Source organism: Hyperolius riggenbachi, chromosome 3 (assembly GCF_040937935.1).
Source record: "Hyperolius riggenbachi isolate aHypRig1 chromosome 3, aHypRig1.pri, whole genome shotgun sequence".
Taxonomy (NCBI): Eukaryota; Metazoa; Chordata; class Amphibia; order Anura; family Hyperoliidae; genus Hyperolius; species Hyperolius riggenbachi.
In genome coordinates, this window is record NC_090648.1 from 455440791 (window position 1) to 455460207 (window position 19417).

Genomic DNA, 19417 nt, shown 5'->3' on the forward strand with positions numbered 1-19417 from the left:
TGGCTAACTTAGAAGAATAAGAATAAGCAAGCTTTCGGCTGTGAAGCCTTCGTCTGGCTTCAATCCTGTTCAGGATTGAAGCCTGACGAAGGCTTTACAGCCGAAAGCTTGCTTATTCTTATTCTTTTAAGTTAGCCAATAAATGGTATCATCCTGATTCTAAACTTCTTGCTAAATAAATAAAGAGAATGTGCAAATTACAAAGGGAGCTTTCCACCGTACCACCATGAAGCCAATGCCTCTTACATGACTGGACCACAAGTATCACTGCCAAGGCCGGATTTATACTTTTACTTCCCCTAGGCCAAGTATGTTGGGTCTCCCGTTCCTTTTACAGCAGTGCCTCTCCCATTATATGTTCAGCCCCGTCCTCCATGTATATAATCCATATATAGCAGCCCCTCTTTTATGCACAGCTCCCTTGAGCACCAGCTTCCCTTTTTCATGTGCTGCTCTCAATTTGCAGCTTTCTCTTTCATATGTAGAAGCAACGCCATTTCATGTCCAGGTGCCCTTTTGGGCTGTTGCCGCTCAAGGCATGGGCCTTTGTGGCCTTTCTAGAAATCCAGCCCTGATCATTGCTTTTCATGCCACGGTGTCACACTTTCTCCTACGGGCAGGAATGTACACTTTTAAAAACGTAAGCAAAAACAACAAAAAAAACACATTCAAAATATATAGTATCTTACTAATCAACATTGTCCGGTACATATCAATATTTTATTTAGGCAAATTCCAATGGTATGCAGGTAATACATATGCCAGGCAGATAGAAATGGCCAATATTATTATAATTATACGATCTACAGGCTGATATTAACCACTTCATTACTGAGAGGTTTTACCCCTTGAGCACCAGAGCAATGTTCACCTTTCAGCACTCCTTCCATTCATTCATCTATAACTTTATCATTACTTATCACAATGAAATGAACTATATCTTGTTTTTTTTCGCCACCAATTAGGCTTTCTTTAGGTGGGACATTATGCCAAGAATTATTTTATTCTAAATGTGTTTTAATAGGAAAATAGGAAAAATGTGGGAAAAAAATCATTATTTTTCACTTTTCGGCCATTATAGTCTTTAATTGCTACTGTAATTAAAATCCATGAAATTTATTTGTCTATTTGTCCCGGTTATTACACCATTTAAATTATGTCCCTATCACAATGTTTGGCACCAATATTTTATTTGGAAATAAAGGTGCATTTTTTTCAGTTTTGCGTCCATCCCTAATTACAAGCCCACAGTATATAAAGTAACATTGTTATACCCTCTTGACATAAATATTTAAAGAGTTCAGTCCCTAAGGTAGCTATTTATGTTTTTTTTTCTTTTCATTACCCCCCCAAAAATTGGGGCGTTTGGGAGGTAATGAGTTAATTTATAATATAAAACCATGTATTTATATATGAAAGATGTTTTTGGATGTAGTTTTACTATTTGGCCACTTTTTTGTGAATGTGTCCTGTAAGCGTAGTACGCTTACAGGAAGTGTTATGAAGCTGGGAAACGTTTTTTTTCACAATGATCGCACTGCTTCTCATAGAAGCAGCCGATCATTGCTGGGGGGCAGAGATCAACGGACGGGAACGGTTTTTCCCGTTCATTGATCTCCGGGCGAGCGGGCGACGGCGTGCACGAGCACGGGAGCGCGAGCGAGCGGGAGCGCAGACAGCGGCGGTAGTGGCAGGGGGTGCGTGTATCTACGCCCCTGGTGGGGAAGGGGTGTTAAAAGGGGCGTAGATACACACACCGCTGGTGGTAAAGTGGTTAATGACATGCAGATATTACAACAGACAAGCAGATACCAATAGCAGGCAGATAGACGTGAACATGCAGATTATATCAGTGACAGTCAGGTAATACCAATCATTAGTAGATACTATCAATGATAGGCATGAATTATTAAAAACATGCTGATAATTCCCCTCCCAGTCTGTGACCCCCGTAGTGTCTGATAGATAAATCCCACCTCCATCTTCCCCCAAGTAGTGCCAGCCAGACAATCCTCCCTACTCCTAATATTGACAGGCAGATCATTTCTCACTCACTCCAACAGAGTCAGGGGCAATTCTTCCAGGATGCCCATCTAAATGTGCATACACACATCCAATCTTTATTGGCCAATTTTACCACTTCCTTCCCCCCCCCTTCCCAAGTGTCACTCCTACTGCCAGACAGATCCTGCCTGCCCCACCCCCCACTACTATCACCCCTCCTTGTCTCAACCTTTGGAAGATGTACTATATTGGCTGCTTGTTGCACGAGGTATAGGTACTAACACTCCTTTTTTAATGCATTCATTATTTGAACCCCCTCCCAGGTTCCTCCTATCCTCATAACATTATCTAAAGTCATACCTCCCTACTTTTCGAGATGAGGAAGAGGGAAACGTTAATATACGCCCCTGACACACCTCTAATTACATCACTGTCACACCCCTAGTTACACATACCAGTAAAAATTACTGTGGGGGGGCCGTTAAGGTTGGGCATGGGGGCATTGGTAAGGTTAGGCATGGGGGAGTTGTTTTTAGGGTTAGGCATGGGGGGGCAGTTAAGGTTAGGCATAAGGGAATGGTTAAGGTTAGGCGTGGGGGAGGTGTTTTTAAGTGTAGGTGTGGGAGGGATCGGTTAAGGTTTGGCATCGGTAAGGGAGGGTTCTGTGTGGGAATAGCGTTAGGTTGAGTTGCAATAAAATATCAACATTACTTACAGATATTTTACTATGAAAATGTACACTTTTAAAATGTAGAATTGCGGTCAATTTTACCAACACTCTACTAGCCAAAATCGGGCACCCACATTTTATCACGCCCTTTTTCCTTCACACTGGGAATGCTTTTGATGGTGTTTTCTTCCCCACACATTTTAAAACATCCAAATATTGGTTTCCCCAGAAAATTTCAAACAGAACACTGAATAAATATAAAATTACCCTTCACAGAAAATATCAGGCATACAGAGAAAGGTGGAGGCCAGGTGACATTTGTATACCTGCTTGAATTGTTTGGATATTTTAACCGTACTGATCTGTGTGCTTGCCGGTCGGCTCAGTCTCCGATCTGCTGAGAAGAACAAGCACCGTCCAGCCACCCAATAAAATTTGCATGCAGTAGATGGATGCCACCTCTCTGCCTGTACCACTTACAGCTGCCTGGCAAATGCCCAACAGATCCAAGGGAGCAGCTGACAGCCTGAAGGAGGCCTAATAATAATAATGCTAACTTTTTTGTAGGACTTTAATCCTGTCAAACACAAAGCACTTGAGAGCTGGGCGTGTGGAATACCTAATGGAATGCAGTGTTAGGGAGTCTAAGGGCTTGTTTCCACTGTTGCGACGCGATTTCGCCAGCATTCCGACGCTTGTAAAAACGCATGCGGATGCGTTTCCGCATGCGTTTTTACCCGCGATTTCGCGTGCGATTTCGCATGGCAGGGTGCCATGCGAAATTAACCATGACACTGCCAGGGCAAAATAAAATTGAAAAAGGTGCGAAATCGCACGCGAAATCGCGGGTAAAAACGCATGTAACAAACGCATGCGTTTTTACTATTAAATACATTAGCGGCGATTCGCATGCATTCCACTCGCAGGCGAATTCGTTGGCTCTTTTGTGCGTTTTTTTACCGCTGAAAAAAACGCACCTCAACAACGCTACAGTGGAAACAGGCCCATCCACTTGCATTACATGTGCGAATCTGCATGCGTTGGACGCATGCAGATTCGCGATAGTGGAAACGAGCCCTTACCCAAGAACTCCATACTGGATAGGCACTTTCTTCAGCCAGGATTCAAAACTCTGGTCTTCTATGAGGTGGCGGTCTGTGTTAGATCTGCTAATCTGTGTTAGAAATGTTAACATATTTTATGTAAAAACAGTTCTTGACACCTCAGAGTCATAACTGAACAAAACTGTGATTCCAAAACATTTTTTTTTAAAATAAACACTTCTAAATAAAAAAACATTTGAAAATAGATGTTTTGGTTGTGCTTTTTCATAAAATTTTACGGGTGTTTTATGCAGGAAAAGCTATTTTAGTATCGTTATTCTTAACCTCTTGAGGACCATGGTGTTAAATCCCCCTAGTGACCACGCTATTTTCTGTTTAATTGGCCACTGCAGCTTTAAGGCCAAGCTGCAGGGCCGTACAACTCTGCACACAAGTGATTCCCCCCCCCTTTTCTCCCCACCAACAGAGCTCTCTGTTGGTGGGGTCTGATGGCCCCTCCCCCCCTGTGTTTATTTTTTTTTTAATAAATATTTTTTTTTAAATATTTATTACTATTTTTTTTAACCAAATCCCCTCCCTCCCCCCAGCCGGCCACTCTGCCTATGAGAGCCGATCGCTCTCTTGTCCCCCAGGGGGACAGCCATGTCACCCGGCTGTCCCCAGTACAGCGCTGCTGCTGATCGCAGAGCTGCACAAGTAAACACACGGCGGTTTCGCTGTGTAACAGTCTTCTGAGCGGCAATGGCTGCTCGGAGACTGAAGGCGGAGCTCAGCTCCGCCCACCAAGCTGGAGATGCACGCACAGCCTGCGCGCGATCTCCTGCAAAACAGAGCCCCAGGACTTTACGCCAATCGGCGTTAGGCGGACCTGGGGCTCCCGCCGAGGCCACGCCCAGCGGCGTGACGCGGTCGGCAAGAGGTTAACAAGATCCCAAACCAATTTCTTTTTACTTTGAAATATATAGTTTTACCACCGTGACATATAAAATGCAAGGCTGGATTTATACTTTATGTGCCCCTAGGTCAAGTATGTTGTGACTAGGCATGATCACAGATATGCAAATGTTTGTGAGTTGATGCAAATTTATGCAATTTTTATGCAAATATATGCAGCTTGAAAATGGACCAATCAGTTTAAACTTGGGTACTGCATACATTTGCATAAAATTTGCATACTTTTGGAAAAATGTGCATCTCATTGATCATCCCCCCCTTGTGATTCCCCTTTCTTTTGCTACAGCGCCCCTCCCACTCCATGTGCAGCCCCCTCTACTATGGGTATCATCCATGTACACCAGCCCCTCGTTCTTTCATGAACTGCTACCTTGAGCATCAGTTTCCTTTTTATGTATTGTTTCCCCCCTCCTCTTTCATATGTAGAAGCCCCTCTTTTACGTCCTGATGCCCCTTGGCCTTCATCCCCCCCAAGGCCTGGGCCTGTGTGGCCTTTCTAGAAATCTGGCCATGACAAAAAGTTCAACACACACTCCTCCAAATCCATGAGCATTACAGTGAAGGGCTCTCCAACTTCTTTATTCTTAGCTAGGCTTATCTAGGCTTCAGCCACAATTTATGAGGTCAGTAGAAGGTTCTAAATCATGGATGTGTTCGTCATCAACTCTCCTCCCACACAGATCAGCTCCCCTGTGACATCATCAGACACAGCCTAGTTTTTTATTGTTCTCCTTAGGCCTAAACTCTTGCACAGAACACAAGGAAAACAGAGAGAAATGCACCCTATGCATTTTTAGAGAGAAGAGCCTGTCTAATTCCCCCTCATCTGTAAGTAATCACAAGTATAATTTGATATCTCAGCTGTCTCAGCACAGAATATCATCAGACAGTTAATATGTAAACAGAGGAGGTTAACCCTTTGTCAACTTCAATCCATTAAAGCAGGAAGTAGACACATTGCAGATGTATTGCAGGAGTTCTGTAAGCTGTAACAAAGAAATGTTTTTCTTAACCTCATCACTACCCTAGGTTATTTTCCCTTAAAAACTGGAGTATTTTTTTTACATTTCACACTCCTCCCATTCAATTGCCGATAACTTTTTCACTACATATCACACTGAAATGATCTATACCTTGCTTGTTTTCACCACCAATTAGGCTTTCTATGGGTGGTGCTTTTTGCTAATAATTATTTTATTTTGTATGTATTTTAAAGGGTATAATGGGAAAAAACTAATAAAGTAACTATTTATCAGTTTCCAGCCATTGTAGTTTAAAAATGTAGCGCTGCGTAATATGTTGGCGCTTTATAAATACAATAAGTAAAAATACAAAGTGCTACTGTAGATTAAACCTACACATTTTATTCACCCATTTGTCCAAGTTACTACAACATTTAAATTATGTTCCTAGTACAATGTATGGTGATAATATTATATTTGGAAATAAATAAAGGTGCATTTTTTTCCATTTTGTGTCTTTGGTATTTATTGTACTTTATGTGCCTCTTTATTATTCCCCCCCCCCCCCCCCTCTGTTTAGTTGTTAGTCAGATGTGCTCCTTTAAGTCACCCCTCCCCCGCCATAGTAAGCCAGATGCATGCACCTCTTTATCACACCCCCCCCCCCTTAGTTAGCCAGATGTGCCTTTGTACCCCCAACCCCATTTCGCCAGATGTGCCTCTGTATTTCCCCCTCCCCCAATAGTTAGCCAGATGTGCCTCTTTGATCCCCCCCTATAGCTAGCCAGGTGTGTACCCCTTTATGGTCCCCCTACACACATGCAGGCCCGGATTTACATCACAGGAGCCTATAGGCACAGATGCCCTGACACCTTAGACTTCACCATCCATGAGCCTACAAACCCCCACTGAACCGCACCGTAAGTTTGCTGGGTGTCCCAGCTGTCACTTCTCCCTTAATTCCCTTGCCCATCATAGGTAGCTACTCCCCTCGGAATTCTGCATAGGAGGGAGGGAGGCACTTGGGGAAGGGAGTGGGCCGCCTCTCAATCATCAGGCACCTGTAGGCATGTGCCTACAGTGCCTTATGGTAAATCCGGCCCTGCACACATGCCAAGTGTTTTCTCCCCTCCTCCCATGCAGAGCGCAGCAAAGCGTTATAAGGTAACGATCTCTAACCTGACCTGATTCTAGTGGCGATCGCGGTCCCCTCCCTGCAGTACCACTAAGATTCACAGTGCCAAATGGATTAGGCCCAAGCTTGATGACGTCATCAAGCCGGGACCCAATCCATTCGGCATAGTGAGGCTGACAGTGGTACTGTATAGAGGGGAGCCTGATCGTCGATAGAACAAGGGCAGGTTAGAGAACATTACTTTGTAATCCTCCATACTGCCGGATTGCAGCATGGGGAAGGCAGAGGGGTTAATCACAGGGGATTGAGCGGGGGTTGGGGGTATTGGTCCCCAGGGAGGGGATCTTTGATTAGTGCAGTTAGGGGGAGGGAAGTTAATGAGTCCATGCATATGCTTCCACGTGCGCTGTGCTCATTGAATGGAAGTTACTTATAGTCACGTCCTGTGGCTTTCAAGAGCCACTTACAACAACGTGAATATATTGTAGTTAGGAAACAGAGCATTTTTTAAAGGTTATTGTACTTACTGTTGCTTATCTTTTAGAGCAAAGTGGAAGTTCTCTAAGTTGTGGTCTGCTTTAACAAGGAATTGATAGAGAGCAGAGGAGAAGGCTGTCAGAGAGGGAGCCCACGTTCCTCATGGGGCTGGAGGAAGCTTCAGGTAAGTATAAATATACCAATACAACCCATCTTAGGTACACTTTCAAACATTGCTTTTAGTAAGAGGGCTTTTTGGTCTTGGAGTGAAGAATGTCAAAGTTCTTCGCAATTAGGTATTTTGCCTCCTCAGGGTCATGTTACTCCTCAGTGTTACAAGGTCTCAGGTGTGAATGGGGAGCAAGATTGTTAGATTTGGTGTTCTTAGTCTCACACAGGGGCGTAACAATAGACCCTGCAAGGAAAGCAGCTGCAGGGAGGCCCCGAAGCCACAGGGGGCCCCGTCCTAAGTGACTGACAACTAAGGACAAGTAGAGAAAAAACTTTCTGCTCTCTGCACAATTGTTCAGGCACTGATAACAAATCATACAAAGTTTTGTAGACAAAGATTCATAGACAGATCCAATTCAGTGTGTTGGGGGATGGGGCCCCATCCAATGTTTTGCAGGGGGGGGGGGGGGTGATTTCTAGTTACTTCCCTGGTCTCTTCAATACTGGTCACCGGTAGCTGAACATGACACTTCATGGCAGAGAACTCTCTGAGGATCTTAAAGTGAACCTAAACTGAGAAGGATATGGATTTTCCTTTTAAAATAATATCATTTGCCTGACTCCACTGCTGATCCTGTGTCTCTTATACTTTTAGCCACAGCCCCTCAATAAGATTGCAGATCAGGTGCTCTGACTGAAGTCAGACTGGATTAGCTGCTTGCTTGTTTCAGGTGTGTGATTCAGCCACTACTGCAGCCAAAGAGATCAGCAGGACTGACAAGCAACTGGTATTGTTTAAAAGGAAACATCCATATCCCTCTCAGTTAAAGGGAACCCGAGGTGAGAATAATATTGAGGCTGCCATATTTATCTCCTTTTTAGCAATACCAGTTGCCTGGCTGCCGTGCTGGTCCTCTGCTTTTAATTCTTTCAACCATAGACCCTGAACAAGCATGCAGCAGGTCAGGGGTTTCTGACAATTTTGTCAGAACTGACAAGATTAGCTGCATGCTTGTTTCTGGTGTAATTCAGTTCACTACTGCAGCCAAATAGATCATCAGAGCTGCCAGGCAACTAGTATTGTTTAAAAGCAAATAAATATGGCAGCCTCCATATCACTCTCACCTCGGGTTCACTTTAAGGTTCCCCTTAAAAAGGAGAAAAGTGCAATATAAATGTTCCGTGACTTCTCTTGTCTACTTCTGTTCTCAAATTGAAAGAAATATACAAAATTGTATTGTGTGTGGCCACCTATAATGTTGGCTGCTGCTGCGTTGTTATTCCACTGCGGACTGCGGTTCACATTCTTAGAAAGATTGACGGCCTCTTATATAAGTTAGTCAACAGTTAACTGTGGATTAGGAAACTCAAAGGGGTACGTTTTAATCCTGGTGCATAGTCATAGTCACCTTGGAAATATACTGTATCTAACCTAGTGGCCGGTCCCTCCCCAGCCAGGGAAACTGAAGGGGGGGCAATGGAGGATTAACCGGCATTGTAGGAGATTTATGAGTAATCCGTCAAACTTGCAGTGAGAGTTTGGTGTGTGGGGACCTTTCAGGCCATTCCTACGGAGCAGGATGGCGGTTTGGACTGAACTCTTGCGATCCAAGAACCTCCTTCTGGTTGTCTCCATCCCTCTCCTCCTGCTTCCTCTGCCCTTACTGCACCCTAGCAGTGTAAGTATCATTCTGTTATAATTTACCATATTGAAAGTCTGTACAAACTTTAGGGTTGGTTCAGACGGTGCCTGCTCGAGTGTCTCGTTTGAACGTCGTCATTTTCGGTGAAGCTTTTAGTTTTAAGGTGGCCACGAACGATTCCATTTCTAGCAATTTCTAAAAGTTGTTTGAGCGATCAGATAATTCTGATCGCAAGTGAAATATCGTAATACGTCCTTCACTTCACCATCAACGAACCAATCTTTGCTTCCTATCTATCTCAACCAACAAGAAAATCCAAATTATGGTTCGACGAAAATCCAGAATTATCTGATCACTCAAATGATTTTTCGCTAGAAATTGAACCGTTAGTAGCCACCTTAAAGCGGAACTGTAAATTTGTTTAAACCAAACAGTTTCACTTACCTGGGGCTTCCCTAAGCCCCCAACAGCCGTCCTGTGCCCTTGCCGGTCCTGCCCGAGCCTCCGTTCTCCCGCCGAGCTACTTTCATTACCGCTGACTTACAAGTCGACGGCAACTGCGCCTGCGCTCCCCGAGGCAATGCGACGCTTTCTTCGCGTTCCCACCCGCTAGAGCAGCTATGGCAGGCGGGAACGCAAAGAAAGTGTCCCATTGCCCGGGGCGCGCAGGCGCAGTTGCAAGTCGGCGGTAGTGAAAGTAGCTCCCGCGGGAGAACGGAAGCAGGACTGGCTGGGGCACAGGACGATTGCTGGGGGCTTGGGGAAGCCCCAGGTAAGTGAAACTGTTTGGATTAAACGAATTTACAGTTCCGCTTTAAAGAGTTCATTCAACAATTTTGTTTGAAAGCATTTTATTTGCTGATCTTGTGTAATTTCCTGTAAAACAGGATTGTGGGTCTTCTTCTTGTTCACCCCCGTCAAACGGCATTCGACAGCAATCGTTTGCCATTGTTTCTTGGCTTTTGCTGGTGTTCAACCACAATGCTAGCAAAAGCAACTGACTTCTAGATGCTACACATAGCATCCAAGGGGAGACAAGAAAATGTGGGGTAATCTACAACGTCATTTACATGAACAACGCCATCCGCTTTCGGCGGCTGGAAAAAATGACGCATTTACAGCTAGTGTGAAACAGCACTAAGGCCCCATTCACACTTGAGCGTTTTGCTGCGATTTCGGCAAAACGCTCAAACGCTAGCGCTTTTTAAAAGCACTAGTGTAATGAAACCCTATGGGCCCGTTCTTACTTGCGTGATTTGCGCTAATCGACGCAAATCGTCCAAAAACGGCCAAAATGCGAAACGCAAACGCGTCACCTGCACCATTTTCAGACGATTTCCCTGCGATTGCGTTTCAGTGCTATAGAAGTGCTAAACGCGATCGCGGCAAAATCGCCACAGTGTTCAGTGATTTTTCCGCGTGAAATTGTGGAAAAATCACTCCTGCAAACGCAGGCAAAAATCGCCGGCGTTTTGCGTTTCTAAGTGTGAATGGGGCCTCAGAGGGATTCCTAGTGCTTGTGTACCTGGATACTCTAAGCAAACACTGCTATGAGAGATACTTGTGAACAGATCAAGAGTTGTATGCGCTCGTGTCTCTGTTATTATGCCCATACACGGTACAATAAAAAAAAATTGTTTCTCCTGTTTATTCGTGCAAAACAATCGAATCGAATGAAAGTAAGATTTATTTTATTTTTTTTAATCAAGAAAAACAAATGATTATCCTGGTTTTTATTCAATAAAAATCTGATCGGCCATGTTGGAAAAATCTTTATATTCGATCTAAGGGAATAATCAAACTGAATTATCTAATCGAAAAAAATTGTACCATGTATGGGCACCATTAGATGAGCTAAGATTAATACGCTAATCAATTCACACGCCGTTATTTCAGATACATTTCCAGCTCATTGGAAATGCTACAAAATAAGACATTTGGACCTTATTCATAGTCATGTCATTGTTTTGTTGTCCATTTGATTGCCCTCTTAATATAGTCAGAATAAAACTTGGTAAAAGCATGCAATTTTGATTGGCCAATCACTTGCCAATTTTACTGCTTCCATGTAGCACGAGAGCTTATCTATACTATCTGTTGATAGTATGCACAATCTACATGGAGGTAGTAAAATTGGTCACCGATTGGCCAATAAAAATTGGATGTGTGTATGCAGCTTACAGTTTCTTTACACACTTTTTGGGGAAGACTGATCACGTCTCTCAACAAACCAGATTTGTTTGCAGTCCAGACACCTGCAATCTGAAGCTTTGAATCTGGGCAGTCTTCCAGGGCATCACAGGCAGTTTTTAAGAAGGATTTATGGGTTTAGTTAAAGATCTAGGTTACCCTCAGCTTTTAATAGAAATGCAATCATTCAAAGTAAAAAAATAAAAAATGTGTATTGAAATCATTTTTTAAGGGCTCACTCACACTAGAGGCACTTTGTGATTTTTTTTAAGCGCTGGCGATTTTTCAAAATCGCCCTGAAAGCGTTTGTGCAATGATTCTCTATGAGAGAGTTCACATCTGAGTGGTTCGTTTCCGATCTGCTCAGAAAAGCGCTGTCTGTACCATTTTTGGGGCGATTCTGCCTCAATGGAAGGTATAGGAAAAATGCAAAACGCTTTGTGCAGCAATTGCGTGAGCGTTTTTAAGAATAAATACATTGTTTTTATTCTTTTCCAGGTCAAAGAGTTCACTTCCTGACTTGCCTCAGGGAGTGAATTAAAAAAACGCTCTGGAAAAGCGCTTAGAAGAGCGCTTTTCACAAAAACGCAACGCCCACCCAAGCGCCGGGAATCGGAAAAAAAAATTGCGTAAAAAAAAGCCCAACGCTAACGTGAGCGGAGTGCAATGCGAACAAGGCCCAAAACAACATTTAGGTTTTACAATATAGTGCTGTAAACTACCTGTTTTAACAGACCACAGGAGGCCAGGTCCTCACCATAGACCACTCTATTCGGCAGCCAAAAGTTAATCCCACCCCCACTGGTCACATGATACCCATAGTGATGTAGTCCAGTGTTTCTCAACATTTTATTGGTATGTACCCCTTATAAAAGCTTGTACTCGCCAAGTACCCCCTAGCATAGTAAACCTTATCACAAGTACCCCTTGACAAATAAATATTTAGTCGTAGTACATAATAATTGGTTCTAAACAGTTTCCAAGCATTTACTATCGCTTTTAATTAGCTAAAATACTAATTTGGTGTTGTTTATGTAGGATTTATCATTTTCTAAAAACTCTAAATTTGTTATACTTGGTTAAGTATATCAAGCATGAGTACCCCCTGGAACCATCAGAAGTACCCCTTGGGGTTAGAGTTGGGCCGAACGGTTCGCCGGCGAACGTGGTTCGCGCGAACGTAGGTGGTTCGCGTGCGGGTACCGCACGCGAACCTTTTGCGGAAGAAGTTCGGTTCGCCCCATAATGCACTGAGGGTCAACTTTGACCCTCTACATCACAGTCAGCAGGCCCAGTGTAGCCAATTAGGCTACACTAGCCCCTGGAGCCCCACCCCCCCTTATATAAGGCAGGCAGCGGCGGCCATTACGGCCACTCGTGTGCCTGCATTAGTGAGAGTAGGGCGAGCTGCTGCAGTCTCTCATATAGGGAAAGATTAGTTAGGCTTAACTTCTTCCTGGCTGCATACCTGTTCTGTTCAGTGAGCCCTCAGCCCACTGCATACCTGTACTGTGATCCTGCCACTGCATACCTGTTCAGTGATCCTGCCACTGCATACCTGTTCAGTGATCCTGCCACTGCATACCTGTTCTGTTCAGTGAGCCCTCAGCCCACTGCATACCTGTACTGTGATCCTGCCACTCCATACCTGTTCAGTGATCCTGCCACTGCATACCTGTTCTGTTCAGTGAGCCCTCAGCCCACTGCATACCTGTACTGTGATCCTGCCACTCCATACCTGTTCAGTGATCCTGCCACTGCATACCTGTTCAGTGATCCTGCCACTGCATACCTGTTCTGTGAACCCGCCACTGTATACCTGTTCTGTTCAGTGGACCCGCCACTGTATACCTGTTCTGTGAACCCGCCACTGTATACCTGTTCTGTTCAGTGGACCCGCCACTGTATACCTGTTCTGTTCAGTGGACCCGCCACTGTATACCTGTTCTGTTCAGTGGACCCGCCACTGTATACCTGTTCAGTGAACCCGCCACTGCATACCTGTTGTGTTCAGTGAACCTGCCACTGCATACCTGTTCTGTGAACCCGCCACTGTATACCTGTTCTGTTCAGTGGACCCGCCACTGTATACCTGTTCTGTTCAGTGGACCCGCCACTGTATACCTGTTCTGTTCAGTGGACCCGCCACTGTATACCTGTTCAGTGGACCCGCCACTGTATACCTGTTCTGTTCAGTGGACCCGCCACTGTATACCTGTTTAGTGAACACGCCACTGCATACCTATTGTGTTCAGTGATCCTGCCACTGCAACCTGTTCTGTTCAGTGGACCCGCCACTGTATACCTGTTCTGTTCAGTGGACCCGCCACTGTATACCTGTTCTGTTCAGTGGACCCGCCACTGTATACCTGTTCTGTGAACCCGCCACTGTATACCTGTTCTGTTCAGTGGACCCGCCACTGTATACCTGTTTAGTGAACACGCCACTGCATACCTATTGTGTTCAGTGATCCTGCCACTGCATACCTGTTCTGTGAACCCGCCACTGTATACCTGTTCTGTTCAGTGGACCCGGCACTGTATACCTGTTCTGTTCAGTGGACCCGCCACTGTATACCTGTTCAGTGGACCCGCCACTGTATACCTGTTCTGTTCAGTGGACCCGCCACTGTATACCTGTTTAGTGAACACGCCACTGCATACCTATTGTGTTCAGTGATCCTGCCACTGCATACCTGTTCTGTGAACCCGCCACTGTATACCTGTTCTGTTCAGTGGACCCGCCACTGTATACCTGTTCTGTTCAGTGGACCCGCCACTGTATACCTGTTCTGTTCAGTGGACCCGCCACTGTATACCTGTTCTGTTCAGTGGACCCGCCACTGTATACCTGTTCTGTTCAGTGGACCCGCCACTGTATACCTGTTCTGTTCAGTGGACCCGCCACTGTATACCTGTTCAGTGAACCCGCCACTGCATACCTGTTGTGTTCAGTGAACCTGCCACTGTATATCTGTACTGTTCAGTAAACCCACCGCATCAGTGCGCATACCTGTGCAGTTAAGTGAACCCACCTACCTACGTGAGTGCACGCAGTGTGATATACCACTCCGTGCATACCCAATATGGACAAAACAGGTAGAGGAAGAGGAAGAGGTAGTGGCAGAGGCAGAGGAAGGCCACCCGGCAGGTCTGCGCGAGGTCGTGTAAATGTAATTTCGTGTGGACCTGGCCCACAGTACAGTGCTCGGAAGAAGGCACGTCCCATCACCTCCCAAGATTGTCAGGACGTGGTTGAGTATTTAGCGACACAGAACACCTCATCTTGCTCAGCCACCAACGCTACTACTAGCACCACTTCCGCTGCATTTGACACTTCGCAAGAATTATTTAGTGTTGAAATCACTGATGCACAGCCATTGTTGTTACAGCCAGATTAATTTTCACCAGCTAATATGTCTGAGTTACGCGGCAACACTATGGATGTAACGTGTCAGGAGGATGAAGGACCTACTGATGGTGCAAGTTTGGATTTGTCTGAGGCAAGCGAAGCTGGGCAGGATGACTACGATGATGACGGTAATAGGGATCCTCTGTATGTTCCCAATAGAGGAGATGAAGAGGGGGACAGTTCAGAGGGGGAGTCAGAGAGTAGTAGGAGGAGAGAAGTTGCTGAAAGAAGCTGGGGCAGCTCTTCGTCAGAAACAGCTGGTGGCAGAGTCCGGCACCATGTATCGCCACCTATGTACAGCCAGCCAACTTGCCCTTCAGCATCAGCTGCTGAGGTCCCCATAGTGCCCACATCCCAGGGTGGCTCAGCGGTGTGGAAATTTTTTAATGTGTGTGCCTCAGATCGGACCAAAGCCATCTGTTCGCTCTGCCAACAAAAATTGTCGTGGAAAGGCCAACACTCACGTAGGGACAAGTGCCTTACGAAGGCACCTGGAGAAAAGGCACAAACAGCAATGGGATGGCCACAGGAGCAAAAGCAGCAGCAGCACACAAAAGAAAAGTCACCCTCCTTCTCCTCTTCCTCCTTCAGGTGCATCATCTGCTTCTGCCGCTTTCTCCCTTGCACCTTCACAGGCACCCTCCTCCACTCCGCCTCTGCCCTTGAGCGGTTCCTGCTCCTCTGCCCACAGCAGCAGTCAGGTGTCCGTGAAGGAAATGTTTGAGCGGAAGAAGCCACTTTTGGCCAGTCACCCCCTTGCCCGGCGTCTGACAGCTGGCGTGGCGGAACTGTTAGCTCGCCAGCTGTTACCATACCGGCTGGTGGACTCTGAGGCCTTCCGTAAATTTGTGGCCATCGGAACACCGCAGTGGAAGATGCCAGGCCGCACTTATTTTTCTAGAAAGGCCATACCCCAACTGCACCGTGAAGTTGAGAGGCAAGTGGTGTCATCTCTTGCGAAGAGCGTTGGGTCAAGGGTACACCTGACCACGGATGGCTGGTCTGCCAAGCACGGGCAGGGCCGCTACATTACCTACACAGCCCATTGGGTGAACCTGGTGGTGAACGATGGCAAGCAGAAAGCGGCGGACCAAATTGTGACACCTCCACGGCTTGCAGGCAGGCCTCCTGCCACCTCCTCTCCTCCTGCTACATGCTCTTCGCTGTCCTCCTCCTCCTCCTTGGCTGAGTGGCAGTTCTCCTCTCCAGCTACACAGCCCCAGCTCCGCAGGGCCTATGCTGCATGCCAGGTACGACGGTGTCACGCCATCTTAGACATGGCTTGTCTCAAAGCGGAGAGTCACACTGGAGCAGCTCTCCTGGCTGCTCTTAAGAAACAGGTGGATGAGTGGCTGACCCCGCACCACCTGGAGATAGGCAACGTGGTGTGCGACAACGGCAGCAATCTGCTTGCCGCTTTGCATATGGGGAAGCTGACACACATACCCTGCATGGCACATGTCATGAATCTAGTGGTTCAAAGATTTGTGGCAAAGTACCCTGGCTTAGCGGATGTCCTGAAGCAGGCCAGGAAGTTCTGTGGGCATTTGAGGCGCTCTTACACAGCCATGGCACGATTTGCAGAAATTCAGCGTAAAAACAACATGCCGGTGAGACGCCTCATTTGCGATAGCCCCACTCGCTGGAACTCGACCCTGCTCATGTTCTCCCGCCTGCTAGAACAGAAGAAAGCCGTCACCCAGTACCTCTACAACTGGAGTAGAACGAAACAGTCTGGGAAGATGGGGATGTTCTGGCCCGACAACTGGACACTGATGAAAAATGCATGCAGGCTCATGCGGCCGTTTGAGGAGGTGACCAACCTGGTGAGCCGCAGTGAGGGCACCATCAGCGACTTAATTCCCTACGCGTACTTCTTGGAGCGTGCTGTGCGTAGAGTGGCGGATGAAGCTGCGAATGAGCGTGACCAGGAACCGTTACAGCAGGAACAGGCATGGGACCAATTTTCATCAGACCCAGCTGTTTCCTCAACACCTGCGGCAGCACAGAGGGGGGAGGAGGAGGAAGAAGAGAGGTCGTGTGCAGAAGACGAGTCAGACTCAGAGGATGATGAGCAAGGTGTTTCTTTGGGGGAGGAGGAGGAGGAGGAGGAGGGGACAGCGGCAGGAAAACAACCGCAGCAGGCGTCGCAGGGGGCTTGTGCTGCTCAACCTTCCCGTGGTATTGTTCGCGGCTGGGGGGAGGAGGTTGACTTACCTGACGTCACTGAGGAAGAGCAAGAGGAGATGGAGGGTACTGGATCCGACTTTGTGCAGATGTCGTCTTTTATGCTGTCCTGCCTGTTGAGGGACCCCCGTATAAAAAACCTCAAGGGGAATGAGCTGTACTGGGTGGCCACACTACTAGACCCTCGGTACAGGCACAAAGTGGCGGACCTGTTACCAACTCACCGGAAGGTGGAAAGGATGCAGCACATGCAGAACCAGCTGTCAACTATGCTTTACAATGCCTTTAAGGGTGATGTGACAGCACAACGCCAGCAAGGTACCACTGCCACTAATCCTCCTCCCGTGTCCACGCAGTCAAAGACAGGACGCTCCAGCGATCTCATAGTGATGTCGGACATGCGGACGTTCTTTAGTCCAACGCCTCGCCGTAGCCCTTCCGGATCCACCCTCCACCAACGCCTCGACCGGCAGGTAGCCGACTACCTGGCCTTAAGTGTGGATGTAGACACTGCTGTGAACAGCGATGAGGAACCCTTGAACTACTGGGTGCGCAGGCTTGACCTGTGGCCAGAGCTGTCCCAATTTGCCATCCAACTTCTCTCCTGCCCTGCCGCAAGCGTCCTCTCAGAAAGGACCTTCAGCGCAGCTGGAGGCATTGTCACAGAGAAGAGAAGTCGCCTAAGTCACAAAAGTGTTAAGTACCTCACCTTTATCAAAATGAATGAGGCATGGATCCCGGAGGGCTGCTGCCCGCCCCAAGACTAAGTCAGTCCCCGCACACACAGCATCTCTGCCTGCACGCCGTGTGACTGGCTGCCTGGCCTGCCCCAAAAAGACTAAGTCGCTCCCAGTCCCTCCACACAGCATGTCTGCCTGCAGGCCGCTTCACTACCTTCTCCGCCACCACCAACAGGGTCCGGGACTCCAGGCGGATTGCTGAATTTTTTAGGCCGCTGCTAGCAGCGGCCGCTGTAATAATTTTTATGGTGCGTGTACATGACTGCCTAATTTTTCTGGCTGCACTGAGGGCAGCTGCAACAACAAAAGAAAAGGCATGTACATGCGCCCATTCCCCTTCGTGATCATTACCTTGCCGTGGTGAAGGGGCTTGCGTATCACAATGAAGCAATGACCGGCGCCTAGATGAGTGTCTCGGGGGGCACACAAAAGATAATAAGGTTGTTGCTTCATTGTGGTCAGACCAAATTTGATCAGCTGGACAGTCACTGTTCTGTCATTCAGCTACATCAGCCAGGCCGACCATATGGGCTGTAAAGCCACCAAAACCTGCACTCTCGCCATGGTGCGCACCAGTCCAGCACGGCCGTCACTACACAAACAGCTGTTTGCGCTGCGTTACACGGTGAGTTTGGTGTGTCAGTGTGAAGCAGTACCTTAATTACACTACCTGATTGATGTATACACATGCAAGATGTTTTAAAGCACTTTAGGCCTGTCATTTAGCATTCAATGTGATTTCTGCCCTTAAAACGCTGCTTTGCGTCAAATCCAGATTTTTCCCGGGGACTTTTGGCGTGTATCCCACTCCGCCATGCCCCCCTCCAGGTGTTAGACCCCTTGAAACATCTTTTCCATCACTTTTGTGGCCAGCATAATTATTTTTTTTTTTCAAAGTTCGCATCCCCATTGAAGTCTATTGCGGTTCGCGAACTTTAACGCGAACCGAACGTTCCGCGAAAGTTCGCGAACCCGGTTCGCGAACCTAAAATCGGAGGTTCGGCCCAACTCTACTTGGGGTACGCGTACCGCATGTTGAGAACCTAGGAGTAGTCAATGTCATAGGGAGTGGGGCCACTTGTGGTTCTCTTCCCTGACAACACCACGCCTCTCCTGGACTAACAGCCTACCCAGTGCAAGGGAGGAGGGGGGGTGCAAGGATGCTGCAGGTTGCCTGTCAGTGAGCAGATTTGCACATTAGTCTCCACTACAGTGCAGAGAATGATGACTGAGGGCCCATTCCCATTAGAGCGTTTTGCCTGCGATTTTGGCAAAACACTCACGCACTAACGCTTTTTAAAGCACTAGTGCAATAATACCCTATGGGCCCGTTGTAACTTGGGCGATTTGCATTACCGTAATCGACGGCGATTAACGCAAATCGCCAAACGCAACCGTGTAGCCTGCACCATTTTCAGGCGATTTTCTAGCGATCGCGTTTAGTGCTATAGTAGCGCTTAACGTGAATGCAAAAAAATCGGCAAGTGTGAAAGGCGATTTTTTTTCCCGTTAATCACCAAAAATCGCCTAAGCAAAATGCTCGCAAAAGCGCTAGCGTTTTGCAGGTGTGAATGGGGCCTAATAATATGTGCAGGAGAGGAAATGGCTTTGGAGGTGTGGCTACAACTTCTACCTTCCTATCTACCTGAAAGCCTGCCTCCGCACCAATGCAGGGGCTGATGTATGGACAGGGTTGGTGGAGGATGTGGCTAGGATCACAAGGATGGTAGTGCTTATGTACAGTCTGCACCAGGACCTAGTATAGGTCTCTGTCAAATTTGATACAGGTTCACTATAAACCAGAACTC

The 19417-nt window shown here is 46.9% G+C and overlaps 1 protein-coding gene across 1 annotated transcript in view; it reads left to right on the forward strand.

Moving 5' to 3' along the window:
- Window positions 1-9013: 9013 nt before the first annotated feature.
- SLC13A4 (solute carrier family 13 member 4) overlaps window positions 9014-19417 on the forward strand; it is an 80387-nt gene continuing 69983 nt past the window's right edge. Inside the window, exon 1 of the mRNA XM_068277896.1 lies at window positions 9014-9116. Coding sequence (XP_068133997.1) covers window positions 9018-9116 — 99 coding nt within the window. The 5' untranslated portion in view covers window positions 9014-9017. The remainder of the gene's footprint in view (window positions 9117-19417) is intronic.